Raw genomic sequence first — 15,542 nt, forward strand, 5'->3', positions numbered from 1 at the left:
AAAAGCCTATTTTTAAAATTGGCAGAAGATTTTAGGTGAACCACCTATATAGTTTACACTTCCTTTTGTGAGGCAAAAAATTTTCAGGAGTCTTGTGAAGTACACCTGCAAATCTTGTTCATATTTTGTGATGGAACTTGAACAGGGGGTATTAAGTAGCTGCAATGATTGCGTCGTTTCACTGAGCCAGTCAAGTAGCGCGGTAGCATGCATGATCCAGCGAGTGCTTCCTTTTTCTGAATTGCAGTCCATTGCAGAGCACATGTTTCCTGGCGCAGGTGCTGGAGCGGGATCGGCAGCTGCTGAGTGGCCTGCCAAACGTCAGCCTAGAGGTTCTGTATGCGATGGAGGCCCATCCAGTGTCGCCGCACTCAGAGCGTGACGTCGGCTTCAGCGCCATCGCCTGCAGCGTCCGCCGGCTGTTCCCCAATGCACTGCCTGTACCCGGTGCGTGATGTAATAGCAAAATCTTCATGTTGGCATAATTATGCAGCTCATTCCCATTAGCTAAGCATGCCTGCCAGGGTTTGTCCAAAGTAATTATTTCACTGTAGCCAGTACCACTTTAATCCTATGACACGTCAGTTTTGTTTCCATCGAAATGTAATATTTTTCCATCTAAACGGTATATTCAGGACTTGAGAAGGACAGCTTGTTATTTTTCCAGTGCAAAATACTATAGCGGTTGATATTTTTGAGGGATGTGCAAAGTTTCGTGCAAAGTGTCATAATTTATCAAAACAGCAATATCGAAATGCCGAGACGTGAAGTAAACACCCAAAGGATCATGAAAATAATTTCTATTTCGAAGGTGGACATTACACTTGTAATTGTGAAAAAGAAAAAAAGTTGTTACTATTGGTGGAAAATTATGTTTGCACAAAATTAGCACGTAACATGCTACCCCCTTCACTGTTTTGTGAAATATTATTTACTGGATTTGTACATGGCATAAAAAAAAAAAAGAGCTTATTTGCGACATGAAGAATGTGATATTCATCTGAAACAAACAAATGACTGCTAGGTGCAGCCCACTCTGAAAAAGCTGCGAATCCCCTTTGCACATAATTATGTACATAGCGTGTCAAAGGGTTAAACTCGTCCATCAGGACTTTTAGGTGATGTCACAGATGATGAGACTGGTCGCAGTGGGAGTGTACACAGCACAAGCAGCCACACTGAAGGTCCTCTCCTCTGGTCTAACCAATTAGGCTTGTGTCTAGCAGTCTGTACTGTCCCTTCAAGATAGCCAGTTCTCCTGGGTGTTGGGGTTTGCAAGACACAACAGGTGACAGCATGGCTAACTGGTGTTGTGAAATAGGCCACGTTGCCAGATTGCACTGAACATTTCAGCTCGCATGAGGCACATCATTGCTATGTTGTGCATCTTTGACAACCGTTGTACGGCGCTGCCTCGCTAACGAGAGACGAGGCTTTGAAATCCTGAAAAATGGCCAAAAAAACTGATTCTGTGATAATTGTTCTATCCACTTGTATACGTTGTTTTTATGTTCTCCCAAAGTTCTACTTCTGAAATTGACCAAAGTGTAGTACTCTAAAAAATCGTTTCATGAACCGTGGCAGCTCTGCATTTTGGGAAAATACTCCAACTACAGGCATCTTTCTCTGTTACGGTTTCTGCGTAGATATTTACCTTGCGGAGCACATTTATATATTACCATTTTATTTATTTCGAGGCCGTTTATTTTGTTGCACTGCTAGGACCCCATTGCAAGTCGGGACATTCTTTGATTTTTCAAGTTTTTAAGTTTTAAATTTCTTGTATGAAACTTTCTTCTCACTCTAGATATGTCAGCAAACAATGCATTGCAAAATTAACTACTAAAATTTGTGCTTTGCAAAAAAAAAAAAAAACAATACTCTAAGAATGTCCTGACCTGTAGCATGCCTATAGGAATGCAATAAACATTGAATCGGTCTTCTGCTACATTTTTTAACTCTGTAAAGTATATATTAAGAAACTTTTCTGCAGATGTAAGATTGAAATTTTGTGAGACTAGTCCTAAAATTATTTCTTATATGCTGATAATAATTTGTTTAAATAAATCAGGAAATGAAAAATTTTTTTTTGGAAATGGTGTCCCCCCTTAAAGGGACACTGAGGAGAAATGGACCATGGCCTTTGTCAGTAGAGCTTTGCGCACTAATGGTAGAGAAACTACTTCTTCTGGAAATGGAGCTTTTCCAAGTTAGAAAACTGAAATACAGGTGTCGCCACCAGGGCACTTTTGCCTGGAAGCATGCAAGGATGGAGAAATGAAAACCTTTAAATGACAGGTAAAAAACGCCGAATATAAAAACTGGATTAATTCATAGGAAAAGAAGCAGAGTGTAGAACTAGGTATATCAAAATTAGAAAATGCAGATCAGGAAGGAAGCATTTTTATGATAACTCAAGAGGCAGTGGCCTACTCTTTGAAGCTAGGTCAGGGTGTCTTAGAATGCGCAACTACAAAAAAGAAATTTAACGAAGAAGATGGCACATGTGCTGTGTGTGGCAAATCTGTAGAAACAATAGAACACCTCATATACTCAAATGTGATGGTATCCATCCCGATGTTGATGCAGGCACAGTCTCTCTTCCTGAGGCATTAGGGTTTAGAGATAACTATATATTCATGTAAATAAATATGCTGTGGAAATTAGCAAAAAGCGATTGGAGGATTGGTGGCTCAAAAGCAGAGAGGTGACATAAGGTTAAAACTGTAGGAAGACACATTTAAAGAAAATGGCGAATTTTCAGACCAATTTATAATGCAGGTAAAGAAATATAAAGAAAAAATGCCGAGCATGGTGGCAACTGCCACCACCCCGTTTCAAAGGGGACACTCCCATCTTCCACCCTATCTTCCATACAGTACATTGAGGCAGGTATTTGGCTGTGGATGCCCGAGGCTGGGCTGCACGGCAGCTCACTTCCAAATGGTGGTCATGGGGTCTTTTTCAGTCCTCATGGAGCAGCTTTGAATTAAGTGGTAGGAGAATTTTCAGCACGATAGCATTAAGGGCCCCATTGCCCAGAAAATTGGCGTTGTGAATGGAAAATGGTGGCAAGTGGTGACCAGAGAGCAGCCTCGGAGGCCACCCGACCTTGCAAGCATCATCACAACTGGCCCACCGTATAGTGAGAAAACTGCCCACCATGGCAGGTGGCAGTTAAATTAATGATTGTCGCTCGGGAGGACAGCCTGGGTTGCACAAGGCCCCGCGGCTGGGAACACCTGCCATAACAAGGTAGTGGCGCATCATTTAACCACCACACCACTGCGCCAGAAGGGGTATGAGCACTCCCAGGGATCTATGAATCCAGTTTTTCTCGGCACTAAATGCATTCTTTGCTGCCAGGCAAATATCAGCATGGCGAGAAAGTGGCGTATAATCGATTTTTACTGCCGAGAAAATTTGGATGGAGGTGTTCTCAGTGTCCCTTAAATGTGGACACTTTGGTTCTTACCAAATGCTCATAGACATCAGGGAGAAAAACAGAAAATGTTTACTACTCAGCAAAGAAACTTGGTGATTAAACTTTGATACGATTACACTAAAAGCTTGTTAATTTGAATTCGAAAGGGCGCCGACACAGTTCGAATTAACCAAAGTTCAAACTAACGAACGTGATCACAATATGCAGTATACTATGATCAGGAAGCAGTTGGGTAGTGAGATTACCCTATTTTATTGTTCTAAACTATTCAGTTATCATGTTTTGAGCCGCTGCGGTGGCTCAGTAGATATAGTGCTTGGCTACTGACCCGAAAGACTTGGGTTTGATCCCAGCTGCAGCGGTTGCATTTCAATGGAGGTGAAATGCTAGAGGCCCGTGTACTGTGCAATGTCAGTACATGATAAAGAACACCAGGTGGTTGACATTTTCGAGAGCCCTCCACTATGGAGTCCCTCATAGCCCTTTGGGATATTAAACCCCATAAACTAAACCAAACCAGTCATCATGGTGAAAAACGTAGCGCAAAGAAACGAGGACACAGAAAGACGGACAACACACGGCGCTTTTCTCGTTTCTCCTCGTTTATTTGCGCTACGTTTTTCACCTTGAAGTTATGAACCAACAAGCCCAAGCATATACCAGTCATCATGTTTTGCTTTTTTTTTTTTCGGAAGGCAACAGCCAACACCTTAATTCTGTTCGGCCACATTTATTAGAGGACTTGCCAATGCAGCGATCAGCGGAGCGGCAGCAGCAGTGTCTGGCTCAAAAGTCGCAATCATTCTGCCCTGTGCGTGCCCCATCGCTTTTTCTTCCTTGTGTGAGCTTAAATGGTGGCACTACAGCCTTAACTTATCGGAAGGCCTTATCTTTGTCTTCAAAACTGAAGAGGCGGGCGGCGTTCAGTGCATGTGCATCCGAACATGTGCAGCTGAGGGCTGCACCGGAGTCGCGAAGGGCATGCATCCACCTGTACATGGTCACAAGGCTAGATTACCGAGGAGCGTGAGACTGACCTGTGATTGTTGCTTTTCGGCCAAAATGATAGCATAACCTCCGCAACTCCCAAGTGTGAATTTGCGAGTCATGGAGGTTGCACGACCATTAAGGTAGAAAACTAAAATTCGGCAAAAGTGAAAGCAACAGAGCGAAAGCTTGCTTTGTTGTCCTCAATTTAAGTTGAACCCTAGCCTCCACATCTCTGCCCATCAGGTGAGTACCGATAAGATGCAGCTGTTGTATACATTTCTCTTGAGGAACACCGGTAAGCTGCCTCTTGTGACCTGAGAGAATCTGCCAAATGCGCTCCACCCCATTCTCATTCTTCTAGTTATTTCACTCTTGTGACCCGGATGTGTGGTCACCACGTCTGTATTCCATCACATAATGCACAGCTATTACAGGGGCTAGTTGGTTGATCATACTGGGAACTTGTAGCGCATTTGTTCCCAACATAATGCACGACATACGCTTAAGGGTACGTAGTACAATGCCTTAGCATTAGAGATCCCTGCTCTTTCTCTTTTGCCTAGGTTCTGCCTATATGCTCATATTATGCGGAATTGGTCATTCTCTACTTTACATTCAGTGACCAACTGTGCCAACCAAATTAACTGCTCCATCCTTATAAAAATGGGGAAAATTACGCCAAACTGCTTCAAACTCGCTGCTTTTGAATTTGGCAGTGCCGTGCACCGGATATCCAGGTGGACATAACCGTATTTCTCGCCGCCATTTCAAAATGTTAAGGTCTTTTGAAGCCCACTTGTAAAGAATCTGACTGTTACTCGTCATCCTTTCCTTTTGTCCGGAAGTTTGCAGTAATTGGACTAATAAAAATGGGCACTGCAACGCGGGCTTCCATGGTGTACTTCTTATGCCATGCATACCAGGTGTTTCAGTGAACACTTTCAAAAATTTTTGAAAAATAGATTTCTGAGGTATAAAATTTGGCTTTTGTGGCATAGAATTACAAGTGTTCGCGGACACCAGAAATCCAGTGAATCGTCTTAAGTAGCAAGCTGGCTACCTAACTTTTAATAATTAACTTTTTAACTAGCAGAGTTAGGTACCTAGTTGCGATTAGAGATTTGTAGCCGGTCTTTAGTAATAGTCATATCACTTTTTAGAATTTCAAAAACGTGATTACCCTTGGCGCTCTGCCTAGAAAAAAATTTGGTTTTCTCAACTAGGTGCGGGGGAGGGGTTGCTTTGCCTGCATGGTTTCAAAAGCGCATGTATTTTTGCGCGAAGAAGCCGTATTTTATCAAGCCACAGTGTCGAGGGTAGGGTAATCGCGTTTTCGAAATTCTAAAAACCAATACGGCTGTTACTAAGGCCAGCTACAAATCTCTAATTGCAACCAATTGCCTATCTGTGATAGTTAAAAAGTTAGTTATCAAAAAAATAGTTAACCAGCTTAGTACTTAAGACAATTCACTGCTTTTCTAGTGTCTGCCAACACTGATAATACTATGCCACAAAAGCCATATTGTCACGACTCGGTAGAACCCCAAGGAGGGCTTAAAAATAAAAACGGTTTACTGGTCAACCAGAAAGAGTCCCTGCGCATTTACAGCTTCTTCCTCTTCTAGCCTTGCGCTCGTAGATCCAGTCGTCATCTTTTGAAGTACTTTGATTTGGGCTAGTTGGTTCATATCTTGAAAGAAGTTAGGACGGCGCTAAAACGACAAAGACAAAGAGGCACGAACCCGTCCTGTTGTGTTCGTGCCTCTTTGTCTTTGTCGTTTTAGCGCCGTCCTAACTTCTTTCAAGTCATCTTTTGCATCTTCTTGCATGCGGCATTTGCCCCCTTCTTCAGGAAGCATCGTCTCGATGAGATGAAAAGGAAGCAGGAGGTCAAGATCGGTCTGAGTAGTACGGCTTCATACGTACAACATGGACGACATCGACTTGTTGCTGGCGTCGCTTGGATGTCAATAACCCGTCTGGCACCACCTCATACGTTACGTACGTCAGTTAAACGTCTCAGCACAACAATCAGCACAACAGAACAACAAACATTTTTGATGGTGTAATTAACACATACATGTGGCATTTCCGTGCAAACGGCACATTGCACCTGCCAGAATGTCATCTTTCGTAACCTCTGGTAAGAAGCAGCTTGTGGAAAAAGCCCACTCCATGCGGGCAGTTACTCTTGTGAAGTCCTTTTGTGAAAAACCTCACGCGCAGTATGGCCGATGGTAAAACTGGCTGTGAAATGCAATCCGCCGATCCACTTTAGGCTAACAGCCATGCAGGTGTGTAGGATTGGCGGCATGGCTTTTCTGCTATGATGTAATGCTTCATCTCAATTTGAACACATTCATTATCAATGCGTTCGGTGATATCTATCGTGGCACTGACGAACACACTCCAATGCACAATGATATCTCATCACTAAGCGTGGTTCCACTGAAGCGCAAAAAGGCCTTTTATTGCCCTCTATGAAATAGACTACATATTTCTCTGTTTAAGATTGGGAGGGCGGAGGTATAAGAAAGCACAAAAAGCATTGATAACGCATTCGTGTGCGTTGCTCCACTTTGGATCTGTCCCGCGAGAGCCACACCTGGAGGTGGTTTCGCATACAAGCGACTCGAGTGGCATGGCGAAGCGAAAAATTTTCATCTTGTTGGAACCTCATCGCTCTGCCCACTCGAGCCGCGGCTGCTTGAAAGTTTTTTTGCATTCAGCAGCAGAAATCGCGGGCATTTGTGTGTGCAAGACGGGACAATGCAGAGCTTGTGTGGCCCATTTTTTCCAGCTTACTTTCACAAATGTGTGCCGCACATCATTTTCATATTGTGCACACAAAATTCTTGGCGTGTTACATTTGCGATGAAGATCGCGGCTGCACAGCGTGTTCTTGCACGCGGGCTTCTGGCCTTTGCGTCTTCGTTGCAACCAAGCACCACATCCAGGACGTTCAATCTATCCGAAACCCAGTGCCATAGCCATATGTGCATTTTATTGCCACTCATTCCTACTAGGTCAGTGTTCATTAGCAATGGGCACTGCTGAATGGAGTTGCCACGTTTGCATTTCGCTTCTCGCTCCACTTGTGCAACATGGTGGCCATTTGTTAAAAAAAAGAAGCGCTGTGCATCGTGCAGGGTTAGTGCTGCGATGCTTCGTTGAGCTGGTCATGACTATCTTGGCCCACAAGGATATGGAGGCGATGAGTCTTGTTGTTTTCGACTGAGGGAAGCACAAGTGCGAAAGAAAACATGACAGAACTGACTGACATCATTAAATAACCAGAGAGGTTTTAATGCGGAACAGACTTAATAAGGCGCAAAAGAAAAGTAGAGCCACGCATCAGCTCATTTGAGCTACTTTGCCTGCGAGTTGTGCATGTGTATGTGCTCATCAAAAAGTGTGTGACATATTTTGCTAAGGTGACTTTCTTCAATTATACTGCATACAACAGAATTGACGACATCTGAGGTGCGACTCTGTGCCAGTAATGACAAACTTAAATGGTGTTGCACATCTCTACATCACACTCAAACTTTTCCAGCATTGTTTGCCAACCTGAGAGTTTTGGAAACCACAGACTCTATGCTCCAGAGTGTTTCTAAATCAATGTTTTCTTGCGCCAAAATTATCCAAAATGGAAATATTGGTGCTCCAGACTGCTCCCAAATTGACTTGCTTATGCTCTAAAGTGCTCCAAATTGGAAATTTCAGTGCTCCAAAAATTGCTCTAAATTGGATTGGATTTCGCCAGTAGCATCACTGATAGATCGCAGGGAGTCTTCATACCATTCCTGGCACAGCGGCTGTTCCAAGCGCAGCCACCGGTGGGGCCTATGAGACCCAGGTTGCTGTCCCCAAGCAACCTCTTGCAACCAGTCATTAATTTAAAGGGACCTCGAAATGATTTCGATGGGCACATTCTAGTGGTGGTCTTTGTGGGTATTCGAATCAAATTTGACAGCTTTGCGTGGACTCTATACTTTATTAATAATTTTAAAAAATCACCGCTCGCAGTAGCTCGCTACCCATTAGAACAACACACAGTACCCACATGTCCCCTACCCCTATGACATCAGTTGGGCAGACGGGGTGAGCTTTTGAAGGCTGGCTCTTCTGCCCACTGATGTCATCGAGGTCGGGGGCACGCGGTGAGGTGTGTCGCCCTAATTGTTTGCGAGTTACTGCGAGCGGTGATTTTTAACAATTATTTATAAATTATAGTGCCCAAGCACACCTCTCAAATTTGACTCGGACACCCACAAAGACTGCGTCTACAGATCTGTTGCACTAGAATATGCCCATCGAAATTATTTCAGGGTCCCTTAAACTGCCACCTGGCACAGTGGGCAGTTCGCTCACAATCTGGTGGGCAAGTTGTGATGGCGTCAATAGATCGCGTGACCTAGGTGGCAGGTGGGCTACCCGCTTTTCTCAACATGCCGACGCAGGGCTTGCCACTGAACGGGACCTTTCACGCCGTCGCGTTAAATGACAAGTGGCTCGGCACCACATAAAGGACTGAAAGCGGCGCCACAGCAAGCCACGAATGCAGCGAGGACAGGCTGAGCGCACCATTAGCTTGTGACCAAAGGCGGGCAAGTGCAGCTGCACGTCCAGCAGCGAAGGGACCTGGCTGGCACCTCCTACAGTATACACCCAATAACTCAAACTTAAATAATTCCAACTTTTTATTAATTCAGAGAAAATTTGTTAATTTGGTTGGCCTGCCATATGTTGAATGCATTTTAAAGGTGCCTAATTCAAGCTTACTGTCTCATTCCTACATTGCCGGTGTGCGGGAATGCAGTGGCCGCAGATAGCCTTCTGAAATGGGGCTGTGTCAATGTATATGACTGGCACGGCAAGGTACTGTCTAGATACCGCTCCTCAAGTCTCAGTTGCCTGCACAAGCCCTGACGTGCATGCAGTGGGAGGAGTGAAAATGGTTGGAGGGGCCCCGTCACCACATAGCTTGATTTTAAGAGCTTTGCCTCCAGCTCATGAGGGGTAATCGGCTAATTGGAAAAAGTCAGATGGGTGGTTGAGATTGAGAATTTTGTGGGGTGGCCGCAGCTGGCAGAGGACAGGGTTTTAATTGGAGAGACATGGGGGAGGCCTTTGCCTTGTAGTGGGCGTAATCAGGCTGATGATGATGGATGACCAGCCTGTGTTGATGGCTGCTGTTGGCTGTGCTTCAGCCAACAGTGCTGTGTGCCAGTTTGAATGGTGGTTGACACATAATTCATCTTCAGTGTTTCTGTTTTTAAGGCAGCTTGCTCTTGCAGCACCAGTGTGTGTTCCGCATACTTTCGTCCATGTGGTTGTGCCAGTGGGCCGAAGCTGCGCACTTACGTTGTTCACTGAGCTGAGATGAAGCCTCCTCACTTACTGCTAAGGCCTTTAGTTTCCCATGATTCCACAAAAAGTTGCGGATTTAAACATTTTTTGCAGAGTTTTGTGTTGGCAGCCAAACTCTCCATTTTTTTTATAGTTGTTGTACGGACATGATTGGGAATGACAGAACAATGGAGAAATTAATAATTGACCTTATTTGCACTAATAGAACATGCGGGGCAGCTTCAGACCTCATGAAAACTCTAAAGGAAATAATTACCATATATAATGAAAACTCAAATCTTCAGGCCAACCATAGCCAAATGAGGATCAACTCCAGGTAAGGTTTCTCTCAGATAAAAGGATAGAGTTTGCAAACATGCCTGGACTTATATCCCTGTCACATGGCAAAGTTAATGTTATTCCCATATCATGACATTTGTCCAAAATTATATTTGCTTGCTGCCAAACGAGAAAATCTAATGGCATTCGGTGAAAACGACATTATGTATTGAATGAGTTTGTGGAATCCATTTGCCTGTGTTCTCCGAGAAAATATGTTGTATCGGCACCAGAAACTCGGTGAGAATATTCATTCCAAATAAATAACAAAAGCTTCAGAAGCAGCATAATATTATTAGTATTTATTACCATACAATTTTGTAGTCATTCATTTGCTCATATGAAGCACGCCAAGTGTTATAAAGAAGAAATCTGCCACTCTCGCTATCAGCCAACCAATTGTTCAGGCGGCTATGATAGTTTATATTGTTACGAACAATTCGAAGGAGAACTTCGGAGACGAGACGTAAAACTGTGGCGGTCCCTAAGTGGTCCCAGCGCGCGAGTGGGAGAGAAACACCTTCTTTCTCCACGGATGCAGGCGCTTTTTCTTCTTCTTCCACAGTGGTACGTATCACTGCCCCCTCTTCTGCAGCATCGCCACGATGCGGCTAGAAGGGAAATATCAGCAAAATACAGCTGCAGTGAACCGCTGTTCAGTCAGGGAGTCTGTCGTGGTAAGGCTTCATGCGAACAATGTGCACGACTTCAGTACGGTGCGACCGGCGCGATGAGCAAGCCGCTTGGACGGGTGTAACTGCATACGTCATATCACTGATGCGGCGCACTACTTCGTAAGGGCCGAAGTATCTGCGCAGCAACTTTTCAGAAAGGCCGCGGCGACGAACAGGTGTCCACACCCACACCAAGTCGCCAGGCGCGTAACTGATAAAGCGGCGTCTGAGGTTGTACCTAGCGGCGTCAGTCTCCTGTTGGCGGTTAATTCGCAGGCGTGCCAATTGCCGTGCTTCCTCAGCACGCTGAACGAAGGTGTCTGCTTCGAGGTCGGCGTCAGAGTCGCAGTAGGGGTCAACGGGCAACATAGCATCCAACGGAGTGGTCACTTGCCGACCGAAGACAAGCTGAAAGGGGGTCAGTCGGGTTGTCTCCTGCAGGGCGGTGTTGTAGGCAAATGTGACGTACGGAAGAATGGTATCCCAAGTTTGATGCTCGACTTCAACATACATAGAAAGCTTGTCGGCTAGAGTGCGGTTGAGTCGCTCTACCAATCCGTTTGTCTGTGGGTGATAGGCCGTAGCACGTCGATGGCTGGTGTGTGTCAGAGTCATCACGGACTGGGTTAAGCGGGCAGTGAAAGCAGTTCCCCGGTCAGTAACAACAACAGCGGGGGCTCCATGACGCAGGACAATGTTGTGTACGAAGAACTGCGCCACTTCAGCAGCAGTGCCTTTGACAAGAGACGTGGTCTCAGCGTATCGTCTCAGGTAGTCGGTGGCAACGACGATCCAACGCTTTCCAGATGAAGACTTCAGAAAAGGGCCAAGGAGGTCCATGCCCGCTAGGTGAAATGGGGTTTTCAGTGGTTCGACGGGGTGAAGAAATCCGGCTGGTTTCAACGGAGGAGACTTACGACGTTGGCAGTCACGGCATGTTTTTACGTAGGCCTGCACTGATGGGAGTAACCTCGGCCAATAATACTTTTGCTTAATGCGCGCGAGTGTATGACTTACTCCGAGATGGCCGGCGGAGGGTGCATCATGACAGGCACTCAAAATCTTTGGCCGCAGCTGTGATGGTACGACAAGCAGGAACGCTTCTCTGTAGCTGGAAAAGTTGCGCTTGTAGAGAACACCAGATTGTAAAGTGAAGGTGTGGAGCCCGTGACGAAAAACATGCGGGATGCGAGCGTCGACGCTTTCGAGGTAATCGATGAGCGGCACAAACTCCGAGTCCGCCTGCTGAAGCTGTGCCATTTGGGTGGTACTAATAGCGCCCAGGAAAGGAAAATCATCGGCGGGTTCCTCGGGACCGATTGTGATAGGCACACGCGACAAACAATCTGCATCCTGATGCTTACAGCCCGACTTGCAGACGACTGTTAAGTCGTATTCTTGCAAGCGTAAGCTCCATCTAGCCAAGCGTCCTGAAGGGTCTTTGAGGCTCGCCAGCCAGCATAAGGAGTGGTGGTCGCTTACCACACGGAAAGGCCCGTAGAGGTACGGCCGGAACTTGCTGATGGCCCAGATCACTGCAAGGCACTCTTTCTCCATCGTAGAATAATTGGTCTCGGCGCGCGTAAGTGTTCGGCTGGCATAACTGATGACCCGTTCTGCACCGTCTTGCCACTGGATCAGTACCGCACCAAGGGCGACATTGCTGGCATCAGTGTGGATGTCCGTGGCAGCGTGTTCATCGAAATGAGTGAGTATCGGAGTACGTTGTAGACGGTTGTGAAGCTCGACAAATGCAGCCTCTTGGTCGCTTCCCCACACAAAGGGCGTGTCGTCTGGAGTCAGTGAGCTTAACGGTTCGACGATTCGCGAGAAATCTTGAACAAAGCGCCGATAATACGAGCACAGACCAAAAAACCGGCGGACGGCCTTCTTGTCACTTGGGCGTGGAAAACCTGAGACGGCAGCGGTCTTGTCAGGGTCCAGGTGAACACCTTGTACACTGACAACGTGACCAAGAAAGCGAAGTTCTTCAAAGCTAAAATTGCATTTCTCGGCTTTGATGGTGAGTTGTGCGGATTTGAGTGCTTGTAGCAGAATGCGCAACCACTCCAAGTGTTGGTCAAACGTGGTCGAAAATGTAACGACATCGTCCAGGTACACCAGGCAGGACTGCCACTTCAAGCCGGAGAGAACGGTGTCCATCATGCGTTTGAACGTGGCTGGTGCTGAGCACACGTCAAATGGGAGCACCTTAAACTCGTAAAGGCCATCGGGCGTCACAAAAGCTGTCTTCTCCCGGTCTCTTTCGTCCACTTCGATCGGCCAGTACCCACTTTTAAGATCTAAGGATGAGAATTATCGGGCGTCCCGCAATCGGTCGAGCACGTCGTATTTCCTGGGCAGTGGGTAAACGTCCTTTTTGGTCACATTATTAAGTTTTCGATAATCAACACAGAAACGCAGAGTGTTGTCCTTTTTTTTTGACAAGAACCACAGGCGATGCCCATGGGCTGGTGGACGGCTGAATGACATCGTCCGCAAGCATTTCGGCAACTTGATTTTGAATGGCTTCTCGCTCCATCGGCGAAACACGGTAGGGGCGCTGGCAGACGGGTCACGTAGTCGCATCAGTGATGATACGGTGCTTGGCGAGTGGAGTGCGGCCGACCTTAGAGCTCGCAGCGAAACAGTCCGCAAAGTCTGCCAAGAGGTTCGACAGAAGATCCTTCTGAACAGATGGCAAGGCCGGATTTATTTTGACTGACTGAAGAGTGTGGTGTGGGCCAGCATTCTTTGGAGTGGGTACTCCCACGGTGCACAAACATGGGACGTCAGCAACGCCGTGAAGGAAGGCAATAGCCGTGCCTCTGACGAGGTGCTGATATTCGTTGGGAAAGTTGGTCAGGAGGACGTTGGTACGGCTGTCACGCAGTAGGACGAGACCTCGGGCAACAACAAGGCCCCGCTCAAGCAGCAGTGGAGTATGGCCATCTGCCAGGCCCTCGTAGTCGTGGAATAGGTCGTTCCGCACGAGCACCAGGACACTGCACCGCGGCGGCACCGTGACGTCATTCTGGACAATGCGCAGAGCGTTGCTGCAAGGATCTCGGGGAGTCAAAGCGGGCCACAGCCTGTTTGGCCGAGAACGTGACACGTGCGTCCGTAAAGTCAATCACAGCACCGTTCGCCTGCAGATAGTCGACCCCCAGAATAAAGTCTCTGGAACACTCGGAGATCAATATCAATATGCTCTGCATGTTGCTGCACATGCATGCTTGTGCAGCAGCAGTGTCGACGGTGACGTTGAACTGCATCCCATGTCGCAGCAGCTGTCCATAAACAGAAAGGCAGCAATAACTTCATGCTGCAGTCGTTGAATATCAGCTTCATGTGATGCGCCATCTATCGCAAAGTTTGTGACATGCCTGCGGCTCAGTTGCTCTCTAGCTTTGGCTTGGCTTGTGATGGCTAGTCGTGTTGATTAAATTGGTGCAAATATACTTACAAGGCATTCAAAAGTGCAGTAAAGATTTTTAAGCAGCTTTCACTCAACCTTAGCAGATATTGTGCATACCAATATATTTTACATGCGCCACTTTTTGTCCATTGAAGTAATTATTTTTTGTAAATGTCATTACTTTTGGCCGTATAACAGCACATGAAAAAAATGGCCTTAGACTGAATAATATGGATTAATGAAAATGGTATTAAACTTCCCGTGCATTAGTGATGAATCGTCACTCCTAACTGCTGAATGGCAAATGTGCCTGAAAACTTCTTGATAACTGAAATCCAGAGACAGAGACCTTGCTCAGTTTCTTTCTAAACAAGGCAACCGGGGGGAAGATTTCGATGTCATGTCTTTGTGGGCAGGAATGAAAGAACTGACTCCAATACTCTATTCCATTGCAGTCATTATAGAGATGTTTCATTAAACAAGCATTATACTTTGAGTGAAGATAACAGGAAAACGCTACTTGGTGCTGAGTAATTACAACAGCCACCTTAAATTTTATAAGAGGGACCTCTGCAGCATGTAAGGCATGTGGTCAAAAAATAAACTTGCATGTTTCTTTCATGAATCCTACGCTTCCCATGGAATTTCACAGATTGATATCTAATTCTGAATTTGCAGAATTTTGCGGATTCTTTAATTTGTATCCAGTGAATCCAAAATATTCAAGTGTAGAAAGTTCTTACATATGTTGCTCGTGAAGTTAGTTCCACCACTAGAGTGCCATACCACTGAAGAGGCTGCAGAACAGCTTTGTTTCAACATTTCTAACTGCATGCACGCAGTAAAGCATAACAGAAGCCCGCAACATCATCATCACCATAATTTATTTAGCCTTTAGGGCCCCTGATTGGGCAATGCAAGAGAGGTGAACGGATGGCAATCATAGGTCACAAAAATAAAGCACTTGAATATAAATTGCAAGCCCATGTAAACACAGTAACCACATGGAAATGAACATGCCAATCACCAGATAAATAAAAGGGCTTGCTGCAGGTACCGTGGAGAAAAATGGAGCATCAATAACTTTTTATATTGTATAAGAATTATTTTATTGACAGCACCGTTTAAATCGTCATTATCGTGCAGATTTTTGCGCAGAAGCTGACAACTGTTGCCTACTTTTCCCCAATTAAATCTGCTATGCAAATGAACAAAAGCTTGGGCTAGTTGTACGGCAGTATTCATTCCGTGGGGAGTTGACAGGTTTTTGCTGCAATAGAAAGCAGCATATTATTGACTTTTTTCAACTACACTATAAGTATAG

At 45.7% G+C, this 15,542-nt stretch overlaps 1 protein-coding gene across 2 annotated transcripts in view; it reads left to right on the plus strand.

Moving 5' to 3' along the window:
- LOC144106941 (N-fatty-acyl-amino acid synthase/hydrolase PM20D1-like) overlaps positions 1 to 15,542 on the plus strand; it is an 86,009-nt gene that overhangs the window by 61,116 nt on the left and 9,351 nt on the right. For both annotated transcript variants that reach the window (XM_077639900.1, XM_077639901.1), the window contains exon 10: positions 279 to 447. In XM_077639900.1, the coding sequence (XP_077496026.1) occupies positions 279 to 447 (169 nt within the window). The remainder of the gene's footprint in view (positions 1 to 278; positions 448 to 15,542) is intronic.

This window comes from Amblyomma americanum, chromosome 10 (genome assembly GCF_052857255.1).
Source record: "Amblyomma americanum isolate KBUSLIRL-KWMA chromosome 10, ASM5285725v1, whole genome shotgun sequence".
Classification (NCBI taxonomy): Eukaryota; Metazoa; Arthropoda; class Arachnida; order Ixodida; family Ixodidae; genus Amblyomma; species Amblyomma americanum.